General features: G+C 41.3%; 1 protein-coding gene across 3 annotated transcripts in view; it reads right to left on the reverse strand.

Annotated features, from left to right (window-relative positions):
• The window catches only part of mrpl37 (mitochondrial ribosomal protein L37), a 65,916-nt gene that overhangs the window by 41,236 nt on the left and 3,770 nt on the right, over nucleotides 1-20,910 (reverse strand). For all 3 annotated transcript variants that reach the window (XM_061838776.1, XM_061838775.1, XM_061838777.1), the window contains exon 2: nucleotides 4,880-5,057. In XM_061838776.1, the coding sequence (XP_061694760.1) occupies nucleotides 4,880-5,057 (178 nt within the window). The remainder of the gene's footprint in view (nucleotides 1-4,879; nucleotides 5,058-20,910) is intronic.

Consider the following 20,910-nt stretch of genomic DNA (forward strand, 5'->3'; position numbering starts at 1 on the left):
TAGTTTGATTTCTGTGCATTATCTTCTTTAGTTTTCGGCGAATGGTAAGACAGGCACTCGCCAGCTCAAAGAAGCAGGTGTTGCAGGCTATGACGCAATCTTCGTTGACAGAAATGTTGACACTTAATACTCATTCGATACATTTTTACAGCATGAGAAAACGTTAAGAATGTTTGAGTCATGTCTGTCCTTCTACATAAATCACGCTGAAAGAAAAAATATATTTTTCTCCCCCATCTTTTTCCATTTTCATACATTTTTGTAAAAGCTCTTGGGAGCCACTAGGTCGGCGCTATAGAGGTGCATGCGGCTCCGGAGCCGCGGGTTGACGACCCCTGGGCAAGAAGTTTAGAAGCTGGGTTTAAATTATTTTACCATGGAGTAGATGGAAAGAGAGCTGGAATACGGGTTATTTCAAAAGAAGAGCTGGATAAGAATCTCTTGGAGGTGAAAAGGGTATCAGATCGAATGATGAGGCTGAAATTTGAAAGTGAGGGTGTTGTGTAATGTGATGAGTAGCTCTGCCCCACAGGTAGGATGTAACCTACAGTTGAAAGAGAAATTCTGGAAGGAACTAGACAGATGTAGTTCTGAGCATCCCAGACAGAGAGAGGGTTGTGATTGGTTCAGATTATAATGGACATGTTGTTGAAGGAAACCGGGGCGATGAAAAAGTGATTGTAAAGTACAGCATCCAGGAAAGGAACTTTGAGGGACAGATCATGGTGGACTTTGCAAAAAGGATGGAAATGACAGTCGTGAACACTTTTTTCCCCCAGAAGAGGTAGGAACCTAGGACGAGCTACCAAAACGGAGGTAGATGCCCGTGGGTGGATTAGATTTTGAGCAGATGATGTAATCTGAAGGATTTTACTGACTGTAAAGTAGTGGTAGGGGAGAGTGTATCTTGACAGCATAGGGTGGTAGTGTGTAGGATGTCTCTTGTCGTGGGTAGGAAGATTAAGAAGACAAAGATAGAGCAGGGAACCGTGTGGTGGAATTATGTTGTGCGGCCTTTCGGAAGAGATGGACAGGAAGAGCTCTCGGAAGACTGGACTACTACACCCAAAGCGATGAGTGAAACAGGCAGGAGAGGAAGTCAAACAAGGAAAGAGGTTAGCGAAGAACAAGTGGGACACAGAGGACTGAGGACAGGCGAAAGGAATACCTTGAGATGTGACTTAGGGCATAGGTAGAGGTGGCGAAGTCTAAACAAGAGGCGTATGACGGCATGTACACCAAGTTGGACACAAAAGAAGGACAAAAAGGATCTCTACAGGTTGGCCAGACAGAGGGATAGAAATGGGAAGGATGCGCAGCAGGTAAGGGTGATTTAGGATGGAGATGGAAATGTGTTGACAGGTGCTAGTAGTGTGCTTAATGCATGGAAAGAATACTTTGAGAAGTTGATTGAAGAAAATGAGAGAGAAGAAAGAGTAGAAGAGGTGTGAAGGACCAGGAAGTGGCAATGATTAGGAAGAGCGAGTTCGGAAAGCAGTAAAGAGGATGAAAAATGGAAAGGCAGTTGGTCATGTGGAGATATGGAAGCAATTTGGAGAGGTGGCTGTGGAGTTTTTGCTAGCGGGCGAGAAGATGCTCGAAAAATGGAGGAAAAGTGTTCTAGTTCCCATTTTTAAGAACAAAGGGGATGTTCAGAGCTGTGGGAACTATACCGGAATAAAGTTGATGAGCCACACAATGGAGTTATGGGAAAGAGTAGTGGAGGCTCAGGACAGAGAATCAGCTTTATTGGACAAGTGTCAAAACACACAAGGATTTTTTTTCCGACAGTCGGTGCTGCCCTGATGTGACATTTAGAACAAAGAACAACAAAGCAACAAGAAGAAAAAACAAGAGACATTTCTGTGAATAGGAACTATACCTTATCAGAGTCATGCAAGATGTGAAATCTTAATTTAGAACAGTTAAGAGATACGTGTGTCAACATCCCACATTGTGTTAAGCTTGTACAGAGTGCCTTTACCCGTTCGCGATTGCAGTTATCGACCAGTGCTATGATAATTGTGCAAAGAGGGCAGTTTAAAGTGAAGAATTGTGCGATAGTCTATCAAATATATTACTAATACTAATAATGATTGGACCAGCAGAATGTGAGTGAGTACAATGGTACAAGGCAGAAAATAGTAGGTTCACTGATCAAGAATTTAATGACATAATTGCCAGAGGGAAAAAATGGCTTGAATGCCTGCTAGGTTTGACTTGCATTGATCGGTACCGCTTTCACGACGGAAGGAGCTGGGAGAGCTGGTGGCTAAGATGTGGAGGATCCAAAAGGATCATGCCTGTTATGGACCTAGTTCACGTGGTGCCGACAATCCGTTCAGCGGTTTTATTGTCCATTGCAGTCCTAGTTTGTCCTTGTTTGTGGCGGCCCCAAAGCACTCTGTGATGGAGGTACGCAGTACTGAATGGATGACCGCTGTGTAAAACTGTCTCAGCAGCTCTTGGGACGCGCCGTTCCTCAGAAGCCGCTAGACGTACATCTTTGGCTAGGCTTCTTTGAGATGGAGTTTATGTTCATCTCCCACCTCAGGTCCTCTGAGACTGTAATTCCCAAGAACTTGAAAGTCTCGACAGTTGACACAAGACAATTGGACAGCATCAGGGGCAGCTGTGGTGAAATATGCATCCTGTAGTCCAAAATTATTTCTATCTGTTAGCAACAGTATGGTTTCATGCCTAAAAAGAGTACCACAGATGCATTATTTGCTTTGAGGATGCCAGTGGAAAAGTACAGAGGTCAGAAGGAGCTGCACTGTGACTTTGTGGCTCTAGAGACAGCCTATGACAGAGTACCAAGAGAGGAACTGTGGTACTGCATGCGTAAGCCTGGTGTGGCGGAGAAATATGTTAGAATAGTACAGAACATGCATGAGGGCACCAGAACAGTGGTGAGATGTGCAGTAGGTGTGTCGTAAGAATTTAAGATGGAGGTGGGACTGTATCAGGGATCAGCTCTGAGCCCCTTCCTGTTTGCTGTGGAAATGGATAAGGTGACAGATGAGGTTAGATTGGAATCCCTTGGACCATGATATTGGCAGATGACATTGTGATCTGCAGTGAAAGAAGGGAGGAGGTGGAGAGACAATTAAGAAGATGGAGGAATGCACTGGCTCGCTTGTCAGACTTCACATAATTCCCGTCCAAAGTACCATCCACGGCTGCTGGCCCGGAGCTCCTGGGAGCCTTTGTTTACACACTTATGTCGCGCGTAGGCCTTGAGCCTAGCTCTGGCATCTGGGACTAACGGTCTCCGCCACCTGGAAGCCGGACGCCGGAGCTCGCTCGTCAAATTCCGCGTCATTCCCGTCCGAAGAACCATCCGCGGTTGCCAGCCTGGAGCTCCCGGGGGCCTTTGTTTATGCACTAATGTCGTGCGTTGGCCTCAGAGTAGTCAGACTCCGAGTCCTTCAACCCAAAGAATCATCCAACTATTCAACATTAATTACGGCCACAGGTTCAAATCTGTATGGAAGTATTTCTCAGTCTTTCCGATCAACCGATAGTGCTGTTTATTCATCAGATGAGGATAAATCAGAGAAATCAGAGCTAGGCATAAATGGTGTCCCATGTAATCGAGCCTTTGTCGAGGCACGGCACGTCACATCCGCGCACATAGGTTATGTGACCCGAAAACGGCAGCTGAAAATTCCTAATTGTCAAAAATCTTCTCAAAACACTTAAATGAGGAGGGATTTAACATCACATTGTCAAAATAGGATACATATTACATGACCTATTGGATACTGTTCATGCAAAGCACTGGATTTCCCCTTTAAGTTGTACAGCTGGATTCACGACTCCTTGGCCTCCATGCTTTTTCTCCATTGTCCTATACTATCTTGTTCTGTCCATCCACTGCAAGGTGTTTGCAGGTTATCCCCATACAACACCCATATTTAATGTTTTATTGTTGTCGATGTGTAATAATGTACTTTTTTCACCCTGTTTCCAATTCTTCAAGTCTTTGTTTCTCTCTCGCCTCAAACTTTTTTTACCATTGACAATTAGTGCTTCGTCTTTGTTTCTTCCTTCCCTCAAACTTTGTTCTGTTCGACTTGGACTCTTTTTCGCAATAAACTTTATATTATTATAACACTAAGAAACCACAACAGAATCTTAAAAACTCCAATCTGGTACAGTAAAACTGTTCCAGCATAAAAGGGATACAGATCTTCCATTGTACTTAACCTAACAGCCGAACAGGACAAAAAAAATGAAGCATCTCGGAGAGGTGTTTGACCAGTTTGTTCAACAGAATTCTAGCAGGTGAGAAGATGCCTGAGGAAAATAGGAAAGTTGTGGTGGTGCCTACTATTAAGAACAAGCGACAAACAAACAAACAAACAACAACAACAAACGAGCTGTGGGAACTATCAAGGCATAAAGTTCATAAACCAAAAAGCTCAGAGTAGTGGAGGCAGGATTCAGGAAAGAAGGCAGTATTTGTGAGCAACATTATTGCGACATGCCTAAAAAGAGTATTGCAATGCATTATTTGCCGTGAGGATATTGACAGAAAAGTACAGAGAATTTCAGAAGGTACTCCATTCCGTCATTAAGAATCCAGAGAACGCCAATTCCAGAATACACAGAGAGGAACTGTGGTACTGTATGCAGAGTTGGCCACAGTGAAAATAGCTGGTACTGAGTGAGTTAACATCTTTGAAGAACAACTTGTGATCATGCAACAAACATTTGATTAATTAAATGAAGGTTCATAGCTCAAAATAATGAAAAATGTAAAAAGCTATAGTAATATGTACAAAGCAAATGCTAAATTATGTAATCAACAACCATTTCTACAGTGAGGTTGTTCTACAAATACCAATGTATACAATGACAAAAATACCTGTACCTATATTTTACTGGTCGCTCCTGAGTTGTGTCCCAGAAGTGGGCATGTTTGATGGCTTTCTGGACACAGTTTTCCTGATTTGGTATTTTATTGGCAGGATTCTTCGCCAAAGATAGAAGATGAGGTGGCAAACCAGAGACTGCCTTGCTCTTGGTTAACCAAAGGGCCTGACGAACACCTGAGAGTAGATTACAAAGTCATGTTACATTCTTGCCGCTTTCACTCAAAAATACACTCTGTCGAAAAACTACTCATTCTCTCTTTGAACTAGATCACATTTTCATCTCACAATCACAAATTTGTATGTATTTTGCTGAGATTTCATGTGATTGACCAACAAAAGTGGTACTAAATTGTGAAGTGAAAAGAAAATTATCTTGGATTTTCAGAAATTGTGAATCCAGTAACGTTTTATCACAGAGGGTATGTTCCAAACTGCGCTCAAAATAGGGGAAATATATCTTTAAAAATTATTTTTCCCTATTTTAATTATTTATAAACTTTTTAAAGCTGAATGAACCTCCCCACATATCTCTTAAGCTCTACCATCCTCTTATAAACAATATTACGCTCTTAAATGCCTTTTAAATTCTTAAATACAGTCATGCCAGGGCTCTACAGTGTGACCAATTTAGGCACACATCAATATCTTAATGATTCATCTAAAACGAAATAAATAAAGAAAAGGGGTGTACCTGTACGCCCAGAAATTTGAGGAGGAAAAAAAAATTACCTGCAACAGTAAAAGAAGACATCCATGAAACCTAAGGTGGTCTTTAAATCAGTCAGAGATCGTGAAGGCCGGGACCTTGTGCTGAGTGAAATTTGACATCAGGATTGGAAAATGGACAGATGGATTTTTTTCCCCAAATGTCAATACATTGTTCCCTCGTGGTTTTGTGCTTAACGTTTGGCGGTTTCAGGGGGAGTCCTACATCGCGGTTCACATTTTCGGGGGGTTCTGGTCCCAAATAACCATGAAAAATGAGGGATTACTGAATTCAAAAGGATAACATTTTAATATTATATTTAAGCTTGGAAATAAAATCATACTGAATGATATTGATTTAAATTGTAAGGCAAAATGTTACATTAACACGGATAAAGAAATACATTACTTTTCCCAGCAGTGATTTCAAAATATGTAAAAATTAGTGATGCACATCCCATCAAAACGCTTGACCACCAAGTGTGTCAGAAGAATTGAAGGTGGAGGTGGGACTGCATCAGGGATCCGCGCTCAGTCCCCTCCTGTCTGCGGTAGTAATGGATAGGTTAACAGACGAGGTTAAACTGGAATCCTCTTGGACCATGATGTTCGCAGATTATATTGTGATCTGCAGTAAAAGTAGGGACCAGGCGGAGGAACAATTACAAAGATCAAGGTACGCACTGTAAGGGAGAGGAACAGAATATATGTGCGTGAATGAGAGGGGCGGAGGAGGAAGAGTGAAGCTACAGGGAGAAGAGATAGCGAGGGTGGATGACTTCAAATACTTGGGGTCAAAATTACAAAGCAATGGTGAGTGTGGTAAGGAAGTGAAGAAACAGGTCCAAGCGGGATGGAACAGTTGGCAGAAGGTGTCTGGTGTTCAATGTGACGAAAGAGTTTCTGAGAAGATCAAGGGCAAAGTTTATAAAACAGTGTTGAGGCCAGCCATGATGTACATATTAGAGACGGTGGCTCTGAAGAAAGAACAGAAAGGAGAACTGGAGGTAGCAGAAATGAAGATGCTGAGGTTCTCGCTATGTGTGAACAGGTTGGATAGGATTAGAAATGAGCTCATTAGAGGGACAGCCAAAGTTGGATGTTTTGGAGACAAGGTTAGAGAGAGCAGACTTTGATGGCTTGGACATGTTTAGAGCCGAGAGAAAGAGAGTATATTGGCAGAAGGGTGCTGAGGATGGACTTCCCAGGCAAAAGAGCCAAAGGAAGATCAAAGAAAAGATTGATTGATATTGTGAAGGGAGGACATGAGGACAGTGGGTGTTACAGAGGAGGATGCACGAGATCTTGAATTGTCTTATATAATATATATATATATATATAATATATATATATATAAATAAAATAGTATAATATATATATAATAGTCTTGATAGTCTTGAATTCAGCCCTATGGGGGCACAAACCAGTGCAATCTGTAGTCCCAAGCCCGGATAAATGCAGAGGGTTGCGTCAGGAAGGGCATACGGCGTAAAAACTGTGCCAAGGAAATATGAGCGTTCATCTAAAGAATCCCATACCGGATCGGTCGTGGCCCGGGTTAACAACGCCCGCCCCCGGCACTGCTCACCTGCAGGGTGTCGGTGGAAATTCAGCTACTATGGGTCAAAGACAAAGAAGAGGAGGAAACCGGATCAGTCGTCAGAAGAAAAAGAGGAATGCACAGAGCCTACAACTGAGTGTAGGGACTTTGAATGTTGGGACTATGACAGGAAAAGCTCAGGAGTTGGTTGACATGATGATGAGGAGAAAGGTTGATATTCTGTGCATCCAAGAGAGCAGGTGGAAAGGTAGTAAGGCTAGAAGTTTAGGAGCAGGGTTTAAATTATTCTACCACGGAGTAGATGGGAAGAGAAATGGAGTAGGGGTTATTTTAAAGAAAGAGCTAGCTAAGAATGTCTTGGAGGTGAAAAGAGTATCAGATCTAGTGATGAGACTAAAATTTGAAATTGAGGGTGTTATGTATAATGTGGTTCGCGGCGATGCCCCACAGGTAGGATGTGACCGAGAGTTAAAAGAGAAATTCTGGAAGGAACTCGATCAAGTAGTTAAGTTGGAGGTATGGAAGCAATTTGGAGAGATGTCTGTGGAGTTTTTGACCAACTTATTCAACAGAATACTAGTGGGCGAAATGATGCCTGAAGAATGGAGGAAAAGTGTTCTAGTTCACATTTTTAAGAACAAAAACAATGTTCAGAGCTGTGAGAATTATAGAGGAATAAAGTTGATGAGCCACACAATGAAGTTATAGGAGAGAATAGTGGAGGCTAGACTCAGGACAGAAGTATCTGCGAGCAACAGTATGGTTTCATGCCTAGAAAGTGTACCACAGATGCATTATTTGCCTTGAGGATGCTCGTGGAAAAGTACATAGGTCAGAAGGAGCTACATTCTGTCTTTGTGGATCTAGAGAAAGCCTATGACAGAGTACAAAGAGAGTAACTGTGGTACTGCATGCGTAAATCTGGTTTGGCAGAGAAATATGTTAAAATAGTACAGGACATGTATGGGGACAGCAGAACAGTAGCGAGGTGTGCCTTGGGTGTGACAGAAGAATTTAAGGTGGAGGTGGGACTGCATCAGGGATCAGCTCTGAGCCCCTTCCTGTTTGCAGTGGTAATGGATAGGCTGACAGATGAGGTTAGACTTGAATGCCCTTGGACCATGATGTTCGCAGATGATATTGTGATACGCAGTGAAAGCAGGGAGCATGCAGAGGAACAATTAGAAAGATGGAGACATGCACTGGAAAGGAGAGGAATGAAGATTAGCCAAAGTAAAACGGAATATATGTGCGTGAATGAGAAAGGTGGAGGGAGAAGAGATAGCGAGGGTGGACGACTTCAAATTTTTAGGGTCAACAATCCAGAGCAATGGTGAGTGTGGTAAGGAAGTGAAGAAACGGATCTAAGCAGGTTGGAACAGCTGGCAGAAAGTGTCTGGTGTGTTATGTGACAGAAGAGTCTCTGCTCGGATTCAGGGCAAAGTTTACAAAACAGTGGTGAGGCCGGCCATGATATACAGATTAGAGACGGTGGCACTGAAGAAACAACAAGAAGCAGAACTGGAGGTTGAGGTAGAAGATGTTGAGGTTCTCGCTCGGAGTGAGCAGGTTGGATAGGATTAGAAATGACCTCACTTGAGTGACAGCCAAAGTTGGATGTTTTGGAAACAAGATTCGAGAAAGCACACTTCGATGGTCTGCACCCTGATTGATGTCGTCAAAATGATCATAGTGGCGAACTTTTTTTCTCCACAACCTGCATAGGTACATCGGAAACATCCAAATGGTAAAGCCTTTCTTGCAAATGAAGGAGATGGTGAAGGGATGCAGGGAGCATTCTCCTCAAAGACACGAATAACTGGCTATCAAAGAATGTATTTTTGATGGCACTTTTTTTAACCTATTTTGATGTGCTTGTCTTCAACCATTACTAGCTTGGCAAGAGTGGCGCATGCACTCATGCTCGCTCATTTCCAGAAGCATCATGTGTTCTTTAGAACAAAGGATCCAGTAAAATGTGTCCTCGTCCTGGCTAATGCTCCATTGTCAACATAAAGTGTGGAGGAGAAAAACATTTACGTTACAGCAATTTCCCAAAGTAATTTTTTGGATCACATACCGTATATTTCAGAATTTAAATTGAATGTGGCTGCATGGTGGAGCAGCTGTAGAGCGTTGGCCTCACAGTTCTAAGGACCAGTGTTCAAATATCGGCCTTGCCTGTGTGGAGTTTGCATGTTCTCCCTGTGCCTGCATGAGTTTTCTTTGGGCACTCTGGTTTCCTCCCACATCCTAAAAACATGCATTAACTGGAGACTCTAAATTGCCCCTAGGTGTGATTGTAAGTCCCACTGTTGTCTGTCTATCTCCATGTGCCCTGCAATTGACTGGCAACCAGTTCAGCATCTACCCTGCCTCCTGCCCGATGACAGCTGGGATTGGCTCCAGCACTCCTGCAACCCTTGTGAGGATAAGCAGCTAAGAAAATGAATGGATTGAATGGGAAATTATGTCAAATACTATAGTCATTGAATATAGATACATAATTTAACAGTAGATTACACTCATCTAATCATCTTTATCGGTAATGGCCGATGATTCGCAATTTATGCTTATCATAGATCATTGACAACCTGTTCATTGACCTCAGTTCTGCGTTTAACACCATCACCCCCGAACTCCTCTCCTCCAAACTTGTCCAGCTCAGCATCTCGCCTACCATCTCCCGGTGGATCTACAACTTCCTAACAGGTAGGACAGAGTACGTGAGGCTTGGGGACACCACTCCATCCACGTGCACTGTCAGCACCGGGGCACCCTAAGGTTGCGTCCTCTCCCCTCTGCTCTTCTCGCTCTACACAAATGACTACACCTCATGGCAACCGGCGGTCAAAGACCTGAACTTCACAGATGACACCACAATCATGACCCTCATAAAAGACGGCGACAAGTCTGCGTATCAACAGGAAGTGGCGAGACTGGAGCTTTGGTGCGGTCAACGCAACCTGGCATCGAACACTAAAGACTGCAGAGATAATTGTGGACTTAAGGAGGCATCGGTCGAGCAGCGAAACAAGATGGCAGCATAATATTGAGGCTCTGCTCAACTCCGCATAAAAACATTTAACTACCCAAATAAAAGTGTAAGAGTGACTTTGAAAAATGTCTGAGACCACATCAACGACCAGTGGTAAAAGCTCTTGCCGGACTCGTGGCACGCAAAAGCCAAAATCTAATCAGCAGCACGGAGAAGAGCACGAGGAGGCCTGTGAAAGCGTGGCAGACATGGCGGCTGTGCTAACGGAGCTAAAAGCTGTACGCTCGGATTTTGTTTGCAAGTTGGACACCACAAACTGCCATTTGAAAGACATGAACAACTATCAAGGCTTTGGAGCAAAGCATGGTTGAGGTCAGGAACAATGTAGCCTCCAACACAACGCGTGTAACTGAAGCCGAGGAGCATATATCATCCCTGGAAGATGATTTGGAGTTGGCTAAAGTGGAGCTAGCTACTGCTGCTAAATGTATCGCTCTTTTGGAAACCAAAGCAGATGATTTAGAGAACCGGGGGCGCCGCAAAAACCTTTGTCTGTTTGGCCTATGTGAAAATTCTGAAATGAATCGGTCCTTGTTGGAGTTTGTGGAGCACGAGTTACCAACATGGTTGGAACTTGGCAGTGACAGGAGCTTCACTCTTGAGTGTGTACGCCGGACTCTGGCGCAGCCAAAACGAGGGCAAAGTCGAGCTGCGGTCATTCGATTTCTGAAGTTTCAAGACAGAGAATTTGTTCTACGCACCGCGAGGCAGCTCAACATTACCCAGGAAGAAAACGAGATTTTTGTTTATAAAGGCTCATGTTGTGTTGTTAAATTTAAGTTGCACAGACATTATGTTAATCCAAGTCACTGTTTTGATAATATTGTATTTTGTATGCTTATGGAAAGTACAAGTCATAAAAGTAATTTAAAGATTACAAGTTGGAATGTCAGGGGTCTTAAAAATCTTAATAAATTGAAACAGGTTATTAATAGAATTAAATTATTGAACGCTAAAACAGTGCTCCTTCAGGAGAGTCATTGGACTAATTCAGAAATCAAAAAGGTTAGAAATAGGTCGCCTGGAAATGTACTATATGCATCATACAATAATTATGCAAGGGGTGTTTTAATTGTTATTCACAAAACTATACCATTACAAATTACTAATAGAATTCAGGATCCAGCAGGGCGGAATGTGATAGTCCAGGGTACTATTTTCTCTCTCGCATTAGATTTGGTATGTGTATATGGTCCAAATGAGGGCAATCCTAAATTTTTTTAAGACCTTTTTCTCACAATTTCTGCTTTACATGGGTCAGTTATAATTGGTGGTGACTTTAATTGCACATTAAATCCTGTGTTGGATCGTACTACAGGTTTAGATCCAAGTAAAGCGAAAACTAGGAAAATTTTAAAACAATATAGTGTTGATTTAAATTTAGTTGAAATTTGGAGATATTTTAATCCTTCTAAAATGAATTTTTCATGTTATTCAGGCTCCCAGAAATCTCGATCGCACATTGATTACTTTTTTGTCTCTCAAAACTTTCTGTCAAAGGACAAAAAATGCTGGTATGACAGTATAGTGATTAGCGACTATACACCAATATTTATGAATATTCAAATAGACAAACTTTGTCACTGCCCCTGCAATTGGCAATTTAAATCTATATGGCTGCAGAATGAGAACATTGTTTCCTTCATAAAAAGTTAAATTGATTTATTTTTTTTAAATACAGATCAAACAGGAGCCTGTACAAGATGGGAAGCATTCAAAGCTTATATTCGAGGAGAAATTATTAATTATACAAGTTCTAAATCTAAACAACAAAAAGCAGAGATGTGTGATTTAGAGAAGCAAATAAAGGAGTTAGAAAATGATTTAGATCAGGTAGATGATCCACTTAAACATAAAGAATTGCTATTTTTAAGAAATATAAGAAATTATCTACAGATAAAGCGGCAAAAAGTTTATTATGGGTTAAGCAGCGTTATTACGATCAAGGTGAAAAAGTAGGTAAACTTTTGTCTTGGAGGATTAGGAAATTACAAACAGAACAGGCAATTAATAGCATAAAGACATCTAATGGAGATTTAATGTGACTTTTAAAGCTGGAAGAGCAGATGGGGGTTTTAAATTATGGGCAAATAATGGTATAAAATCAATAGGTGACCTTTATGTAAATGGTGAAATATTTACATTCATTCAAATATGTAAAAAATTTTCGATTCCCAATCAGCATTTTATCAAATATCTGCAGTTAAAACACTTTGTCGGCACAAATCAAAAACATAATGTATGAACCCCCTTTGTTCAGTTTAGAAGATATTGTCCAGTCAGGTTTGCATGGATGTAAGCAGATATATGTCTATAAATCTCTAGTCTCACATGATACAGAATCAATGTAGGAATAATTGTGATCATAATTATCATACATCTGCTTTCAATAAAGAAATGCTTTGCTCTGCTCTCGATAACGTGGCAGCCTCCTAGCAGGAGATAGCAAGAACAAAAACATCTAATCATCAGAACTGTTAGAACTGCTGCCTGTTAAAGAAATGATGACCACACATTTATTCAGCAATCTTCCACACATGCACACGCACATGAACAAACATGTACACCGTGGTTTCAAACTGTTTTGCTTGTCGTCTCCTTTTTGTAACATCCATGTAAATAAGGGGCGTCTTAAAACTAAATAAATAGAAGTGCTGAGGAGAGGATAATCAGAGAGTGCAGTGGTGAATTGTACGAGACAGTTCCTCTCCTCTCTCCTCCCGAGACTTGAACTGTGTCTTTGCTTCCTTTTTTGTCCCGTTTAATGAATGTCTGATTGGTGAACTTGACAATCAAGTAAAAATTAATTGGAGGCATGAAAACTAGATCAAGAAAATACTGAAGTAATTGATTGGGAACATGCATGCTTTAAAGCACAAAAACAAACAATAAATACTAGAATGAGGCTATTACAACACAAATGGCTGATGAGGACTTATGTGACTCCTGTTAAACTTCATCAGTGGACTCCTGACATTCCAGACACATGTAGTAAGTGGTCTTATGACAAGGGTACTTTATATCATTGTTTATGGGATTGTTGGAAAGTCAAAGATTATTGGAAATCTATTGTTCAGACAATTTCTATGATAGTTGGAATTCAGGGTCATCATTGCGCAACACTGTGTATCTTGGGTATATATCCCAAGGATTTTGCTGTTGATAAAAAGAAGGCCACGCTTATAGACATTGGTCTCCTGTAGGCCAGGAGAACAATTGCATTATTTTGGAAAAAAGTGGCCATTCCGCAATAAAAGGATGGATGTTGGAAATGGCATCTTGTGTTGTTGCACTGGAAAGACTCACGTAAATTACGAAAGGAAGAGCTCAGGAATTTGAGTTTTTGAAAAAAATGTGAATTATTTGTGATTTGTGTGCTTTTTTTAACACTATTAGGTCTGTGCATTCTGTTTATTTTTTCTTTTTGTTTGACTGTTATTGTGTTGTTTTTTAAAAGAATATATGAAAAATCTAATCAATATATTGTTTAAAAAAAGGAGGCATCCTTCACTCCAGCTGCCCCTCACGCTGTCCAACTTTCTTGCGTTAACCATCGAGACATTCAAGTTCTTGGGAATTACAGTCTCAAAGGACCTGAAGTGAGAGATGAACATCAACTACATCCTCAAAATAGCCACAGCAAAGGATGTACTTCTTGCGCCTTCTGAGGAAACATGGCCTGTCACAAGAGCTGCAGAGACAGTTCTACACAGCGGTCATCCAATCAGTACTGTACACCTCCATCACAGTCTGGTTTGGGGCCGCCACAAAAAAAGGACAAACTCTGACTGCAATGGACAATGAAAAGTGCTGAACGCTACACTCTATTGAGGCTTCCACACACACATCCTTTCGGATCCTCCATATCCTGGCCGCCAGCTCTTCCAGCTCCTTCCGTCAGGAAAGCGGTACAGATCAATGAAAGTCAAAACAAGCAGGCATTTGAAATTTATTTTTGGCAATTATGTCAGTAAATTATTGATCAGTACAGCTACTATTTTCTGCCTTGTGCCATTGTTAGGACTCACTCACATTCTGCTGGTCCAATCAGTGTTAGTATTGGTAAAATATTTTGTAGACTATCGCACGATTCATCACTTTAAACTGCTCCCTTTGTGCAATTGTCATTGCTCTGGTCTATAACAGGAACCGGAACAGGTAAAGGGACTCTGTACAAGTTTAACACAATGTGGGACGTTAACACACTTATCTCTTACCTATTCTAAATGAAGAAGATTTTATATCTTGCACGAATCCTATCATGAATAGTTCCTATAAACAGAAAGGTCTTGTTCTTTGTTTTTGTTGATTTGTTGTTCTTTGTTCTGAATGGTGTACCAGGGCAGCACCGACTGCCAGAGAAAAAAATCCTTGTTGTTTTTACACACTTGGCCAATGAAGCTGGTTCTTATTCAGATTCTGATTGATTGGCTTTCAATAATGATTCACAGATCCCATTAACACTGTAAGTGATTGGCTACGCAAGACATTTACTCTGCATTGCCACCCTGCATCAGAATCAGAATCAGATTAGAAGAAACTACTTTTTTTTTCAAATGTAATTAATTTTAGAGAAAATAATGAGCTGTAAGCGATGCCTGGATTACTTCCGGTTTACCGAAATTTTAAATAAGAGCGTTAAAAATTAAACTAGTAAAGGGGCACCATATCACATTTACGTGGATAGAATTTTGCAAAAATCAGTTTTTAAATCTGAAGATTGGAACACCTTCTGAAATTTTGATATGAGTTCTTGACAGCCAGAGATTTCCTTCCTCAAACCCAAACACACAAAACAAAAACACAGGTCGTTATTTTCTAAAGAAAATTTAATGAGATCGAACATGGTGAATTTACAAAAGGGAAATAATGCAGGAAAACAAAACAAACAAAGGAGATATGAACAATGGCACAGGAAACTGACTTGTGATGAGAGTGGAATGTGTGTGTAGTGAGAATGCATATAGCTGGGGATTCATGTTCTTGTTAATTTAAACCCAAATATGCAATAATCTATACTTTTAGGATACCCCATTGTTGGATTTACATGTCTTGAACAAGATTGAGGCAAAAAGGTCATGCTTCCGGGTGTTCGGCCAGCCTGGTCAGTACAGGGAACACGTGGATTTATCAGAAAGGAGGATTAAAAAGAAAAAAGGAACACAAAACGTTCTCAGGCATTATGGTCGAAGCCCGGTTGCTCTCTGCTCAAAAGGGCTTCAGATGGGACGCGTGGTGTCCGCATCCATTCCCATAGGACGTGTCTCAGGCCCCCAAAAAAGGTAGCTTGGGGCGTCCGGCTGGGCCAGTCTTCTGCAAGTTGGTCACACAAGACAAGAGTTGAGCCAGACAGAAAAAAAAGAGGGGGTTAACCACCTCAACTCCACCTCCATCCTTTCCTACCACCTTCGGGACCAAAAGCTGGACCACCTCTGAATGCTAGTTTTCATTTTAGGATTATTTTGTGGTTTAAACCCAGTTAAACAAAATATTCATGATTGGATTTAAGAAAACGAGATCATTGTCCCCTTTGCCATGTCACACGCTCTTTTTAATCCCTGTAACAAATGTTTCAAATCTATGAATTTCCAATTTGGTAATTGTGTTGTGGGGTAACACATTTCATCTGGTTCAATTGACAACAGATTTGACACCAGACATTCAAGTTTGGAGAAATACACTCACTAGTGGGGTTCATGTGAATTTCTTAAAACATGACATTCAAGTCCTGTGAAAATTATAGTTTGTTAATCCCGAGCTGCGGTGGCTCCCAGCCACCTTGAGGTGGCGCTAACACCCAATCCCTTGTCCAGTCCAGAGTGGGGAGATGTTGTGGTACAGAGCAGGAAGGAGACATCTTCTTTAATGAGGTTCTCCAGGTTGGCTGGTGGTGGAAGTTATGGCTGCAATGGGTTTCTGCATCTGAATGTAAACGCTTGACCTCTTTGTGTACATGATGGCAATACAGGGATTCATCTTGATTGCCTCAGTGAAAAGATCCAGAGGTTTCTGTCGATAAATTGATTAGGCATTCTGGTAAGAAACCAAATTTCTGTCTCAGCTTTGATGATCTTTCCACACTTCCATTTAAATGTCTTTTGTCTACCCAGACTGACTCCACAAGGCAGATAAACAGAGCAAGACGAGTAGGGTTGCTGTGTGGCATTCATGACCTGTCCATTATAGCTGCAAGAAAATTTATTTCAATGTACGGTGAATACTCGGTTCTCGGATGGCCCAGACTTCGAAGTCTGATTTGTTCGATGAAAAATAGAGATGTTTTTTCTTCTGATTTAGAGCGAAAATCCAGAACTCGGATGCCCCCGAAAAAAAGCCGGAAATAACATAACGGGCACGGCCCAACCAGCTGACCCAAGACGCACTTTGTTATTGTGTATAACGCAGCCTCTCTCAGAGGATAGTCAACTCATCGATGAAATCATGACAATGGGCCACAATCTCAGTTTGGAGATGGACAGCAATGATCTTGAGGACCTGCTGGAGGAACATCGTGTCAAGCTCACCACCGAAGACCTCCTGCACCTGCAGGAGGAGCAGAAGACGTTGGAAGAAGAGATTTCGTCTGATGAGGCAGAAGGCAAGAAGGATGTCTCAAGTGCTGATGTCAAAGCTATCTGTGCCAAATAGAACGAAATCCATAATTTGGTAGAACTTCATCACCCCAATAAAGCCGAATGTTGCAGAGCACTGCAAAATTTTAATGATGTTGTGATGAGCCATTCAGAAAAGTGCTTAAAAGACAGCAGAAACAAGTGGCATGAGATAAGTTCTTTGGGAAAAGAAAAAAACTTCCGGGAGTTGATAGCGTTGCATTGCTTTTTTCTTGTGAAGTTTAATAATGGTCTGTTCCATGAGCATTTCTATTTTGATTCAAAGATTTAATTAATTTGAGTTACGAATTAATGTTTTTGTATGTTACTTTTTGTATAAATAAGAAAAAGTTTTTTTCCCCTCATTATTTGCTTGTTTAAAGTTATTCTGCACTTTTGTTAATAAAGAGTTTACAAGGATGGGGGCCGAGTCGCTCCAGATATGGCAATGCACTCCCAGCTTAGCCTGCTCTATTACTAACGCATACATTTTAAGCAAAAATCAATTATATTTCTTAAATTATTTCATTATATAAAGTAAACTATAAATGTATTTCTACTATGCAGTTTATTATCAGGAAAACCTAAAAATTTGCTTTAAAATGGCTATTATTTTAAGCTTGGAACACATTATTTCTTTTACATTAATTGTAATGGGAAATGTTGATTCGGATTTCGAAAAAAAAATCACTTATCGAACTGCCTTCTGGAACAGATCGTGGTTGAGAACAGAGGTTGTACTGTATATGGTACTCCAATGCCACCACATCCATCTTTTTTACGATCGCCAGGCTTTATCTTGTCAACTCAAATGGGACTCGATATACTCGCTACCATAGAGATGACAACAATGAATCAAGTCACGTGTATTGCAAGAACAAAATGGGGGAAAATTTGCAATGGTGGTCACCAGTGCTCGGAAGAGGACGTTCATTCATGGACTGCTTGAGGTATGTTCACATATTTTCAATACGATACCACTCACGAGCAGGCAACAAAACGTTACGGAGTCTAGCAAGCGAGTGCTTGCACTTATCGGTTTAACAGGGAGATGCCAGCATTCAGTCAAATCCTGCTGTAAAGTTCCTCCATTACTAAATTGACAGATTGCTCAATCTTGTGATCAGATCGGTGATTGTTTGGTGATCAGGTCGATGATAGTTTGCTTCTTTAAACTTGCTGATCAGCACCAAAATCTTGATCATGTGAAGCCTATTTAAAACAAGATTCTGAATGTGCATTCCTAATCCAAATGTCATTTTCACTGTGCCACAAAAAATTACTTTTAAAGGTTCTCCACAGTCGCAAAAATATAAGCAAAAACAAGATTTCTAGCAGGAAGCCACCGGGCCAGAAGTGTGCACTTACAGCTAACCCTCGGGGTAGCCATGTTTGAAAGCTAACTCGGTATAGTGATAAATCTCTGACTTTCTCAGTGGTTAAGTCAGAAATTCTGGCTTCCGATTTCAAATGAAGTATGGGGCTAGCAGAGGTCGACAAAAATCATTTTCTCTCATTGTAATCCATGTTTTTAGATAACATGATTGGGGAATCCCTTGACCACCACATTTTTTAAATGTACGATTCAGACAAGATTTCTTGTGGTTCTGACAAAGATAAAAGTCCGTCTTGATTTTTCAGGATGGAAAATCACATTCAGTTAGTGATGCACTAAGTCAGATGAGATTTCTTGTGGTTTCAACAAAGATAAAAATCTTCCTTGATTTCAGCATTGAAAAAATCAGGTTCACAGTCATGATTCACCAATACCAAAATGAAATTCCTCAACTGAAACCAAAAAGGAAATAAACCCAAGGCTGAAAACCAAATGCAATAATTTCAGAAGAAATCATTTAAACTTCGTCAGCACTTTTCAAACAAAAAAATGCAACTCATAGCACTCCAAAAAACAAATCTCAAAATAAATTACCACTATTTATGAATGATAAAACTACAGTAATCCCTAATTTTTCATTGAATGGGAACCAGAACCCCCCAGAAAAAGTGAAAACATGGAAAGTAGGACTCCCCCCAACACGCCAAGAATTTTCATATATGTGTATCTGGGTACAAGAATGATGTAATGAGTATTTATAGGTTCCCAGGTTCAATCCTGACCTGCCTGTGTGGAGTTTGCATGTTCTGTCCGTGCCTGCATGGGTTTTCCTCCCACATCCCAAAAACATGCGACATTAATTGGACACTCTACCAGATCAGATGCCCCAGCTACCTCATCTGCCTCCTCTCAATACAGAGGAGAAGCGGGTCGACACTGAGCCCCTCCCGGAGGACTGAGCTTCTCAACCTATTTCTAAAGGGGAGCCCAGACACCCAGTGGAGGAAGCTCATTTTGGCTGCATGTATGCGGGATCTTGTTCTTTCGGTCAGGACCCACAGCTCGTGCCCATTGGTGAGGGTAGGAAGGGAGATTGACTGGTAAATTCTGTCCATAAAAGTTAGGAACAAAATTGGTGACAAAGGGCAGCCTTGGTGGAGTTCAACTCTCACTGGAAACTCATCCAACTTATTGTCGGCAATGCGGACCAAACTGACACCGGTAATACAGGGAATGAACAGCCCGTATCAGGGGGTTCAATACCCCATTACTCCCGAAGAAGCCCCCCACAGTACTCCCAGGGGACACGGTTGAATGCCTTCTCCAAGTCCATAAAACACAGACTTGTTGGGCGAACTCCCATGCACCCTCGAGGATCCTGCTGAGACTGTAGAGCTAGTCCACTGTTCCACAGCCAGGACGAAGACCACAGTGCTCCTCCTGAATCTGAAATTCGACTTCTTGATGGAGCCTACTCTCCACCACCCCTGAATAGACCTTACCAGAGAGGCTGAGGAGTGCCATCCCCCTATAGATGGAACACGCCCTATGGCCGTCCTTTAAAAAAAAAAAAGGAACCACTCCCACAGTCTGTTGATCCAGAGGTACTGTCTCCGATGTCGACACAATGTTGCAGAGACGTGCTGACCAGGACAGCCCCACAACATTCAGAGCTTTTGGAAGCTCTGGGTGAATTTCATCCAGCCTCGGTGATCTGGCACAGAGAAGCTTCTTAACCACCTCGGTGACCTCAACACCAGAAATAGAAGAGCCTGCCTAAGAGAACCCAGACTCTGCTTCCTCATGGGAATCCGTGTCGGTGGAATTGATGAAGTCTTTGACGTATTCTCCCTACCAACTCACAGTGTCCTGAGTTGAGGTCAGCAGCAAGCAGCAGCCCCCTAAAATAAGTTTGGGCCTGCCACATCGGCTCGCCCTGCAACAGCTGCAAAGGCACTGTGACAAAATATACTTGAGGACAAAGACAGACTAACAAGAGTCATTAAATAATGAATGGTGACCACTATTTATAATCACAACCACCCTTTTTTGTTATGTAAAAAAAAAAAAAAGAAAAACTTTTGTGGCATAAAAAAAAGAGCAGTGTGGAGTCACTTAATGTGGTAGTGTGGATACAATTACAACCAAAAACATTTTAACTCCGTTGATATATGCTGGTGAAAAATAGGGTTCATTTTAACATATATATTTCAGAAGCCAAAATTTTAGTGCGCAGTTAGGTCTTACGATTCAGATATGATGAAACTAAATGGATGTCACATGACTCGCCATTATCATTCTTGTTTGTTGTTAAAGGAACACTTTGTCCAAAATAATAGGAATGGGAGTACACAATAAAAGTTATTAGAGGATTCAGTGATTCTTTAATGCCAGAGTTATCCACATATTTCACCAAGAAACATCTCTAAATTGGAAAAGTATTATCGAAATTCCTCTCTCGCTAAGACATTCCAATTAGCCCGGCTGGAAAACTGACAGCCAATCAGCATTTGCCACGCCCGCAGTGTTTGCTGTTCTGACCCTCCATTGCTCGTGGATATGTTTCACCGAACAGAGAACGTCCACTATCTGACATTTTGGAGCTGATTTTTGTGAAAAAATAATTACAAACAAACAAAACAAAAATAGCAAAACGTACAATGTTAAAACCTGTGCGTTTGAGCCAGAATACACACAGGCGGAACTTGACATGTTGGAGAGGGTGGGTGGCACTGACAGCGAACAATAATCCCATT

This window comes from Syngnathoides biaculeatus, chromosome 13, assembly GCF_019802595.1.
Source record: "Syngnathoides biaculeatus isolate LvHL_M chromosome 13, ASM1980259v1, whole genome shotgun sequence".
In the NCBI taxonomy this organism is placed as follows: domain Eukaryota; kingdom Metazoa; phylum Chordata; class Actinopteri; order Syngnathiformes; family Syngnathidae; genus Syngnathoides; species Syngnathoides biaculeatus.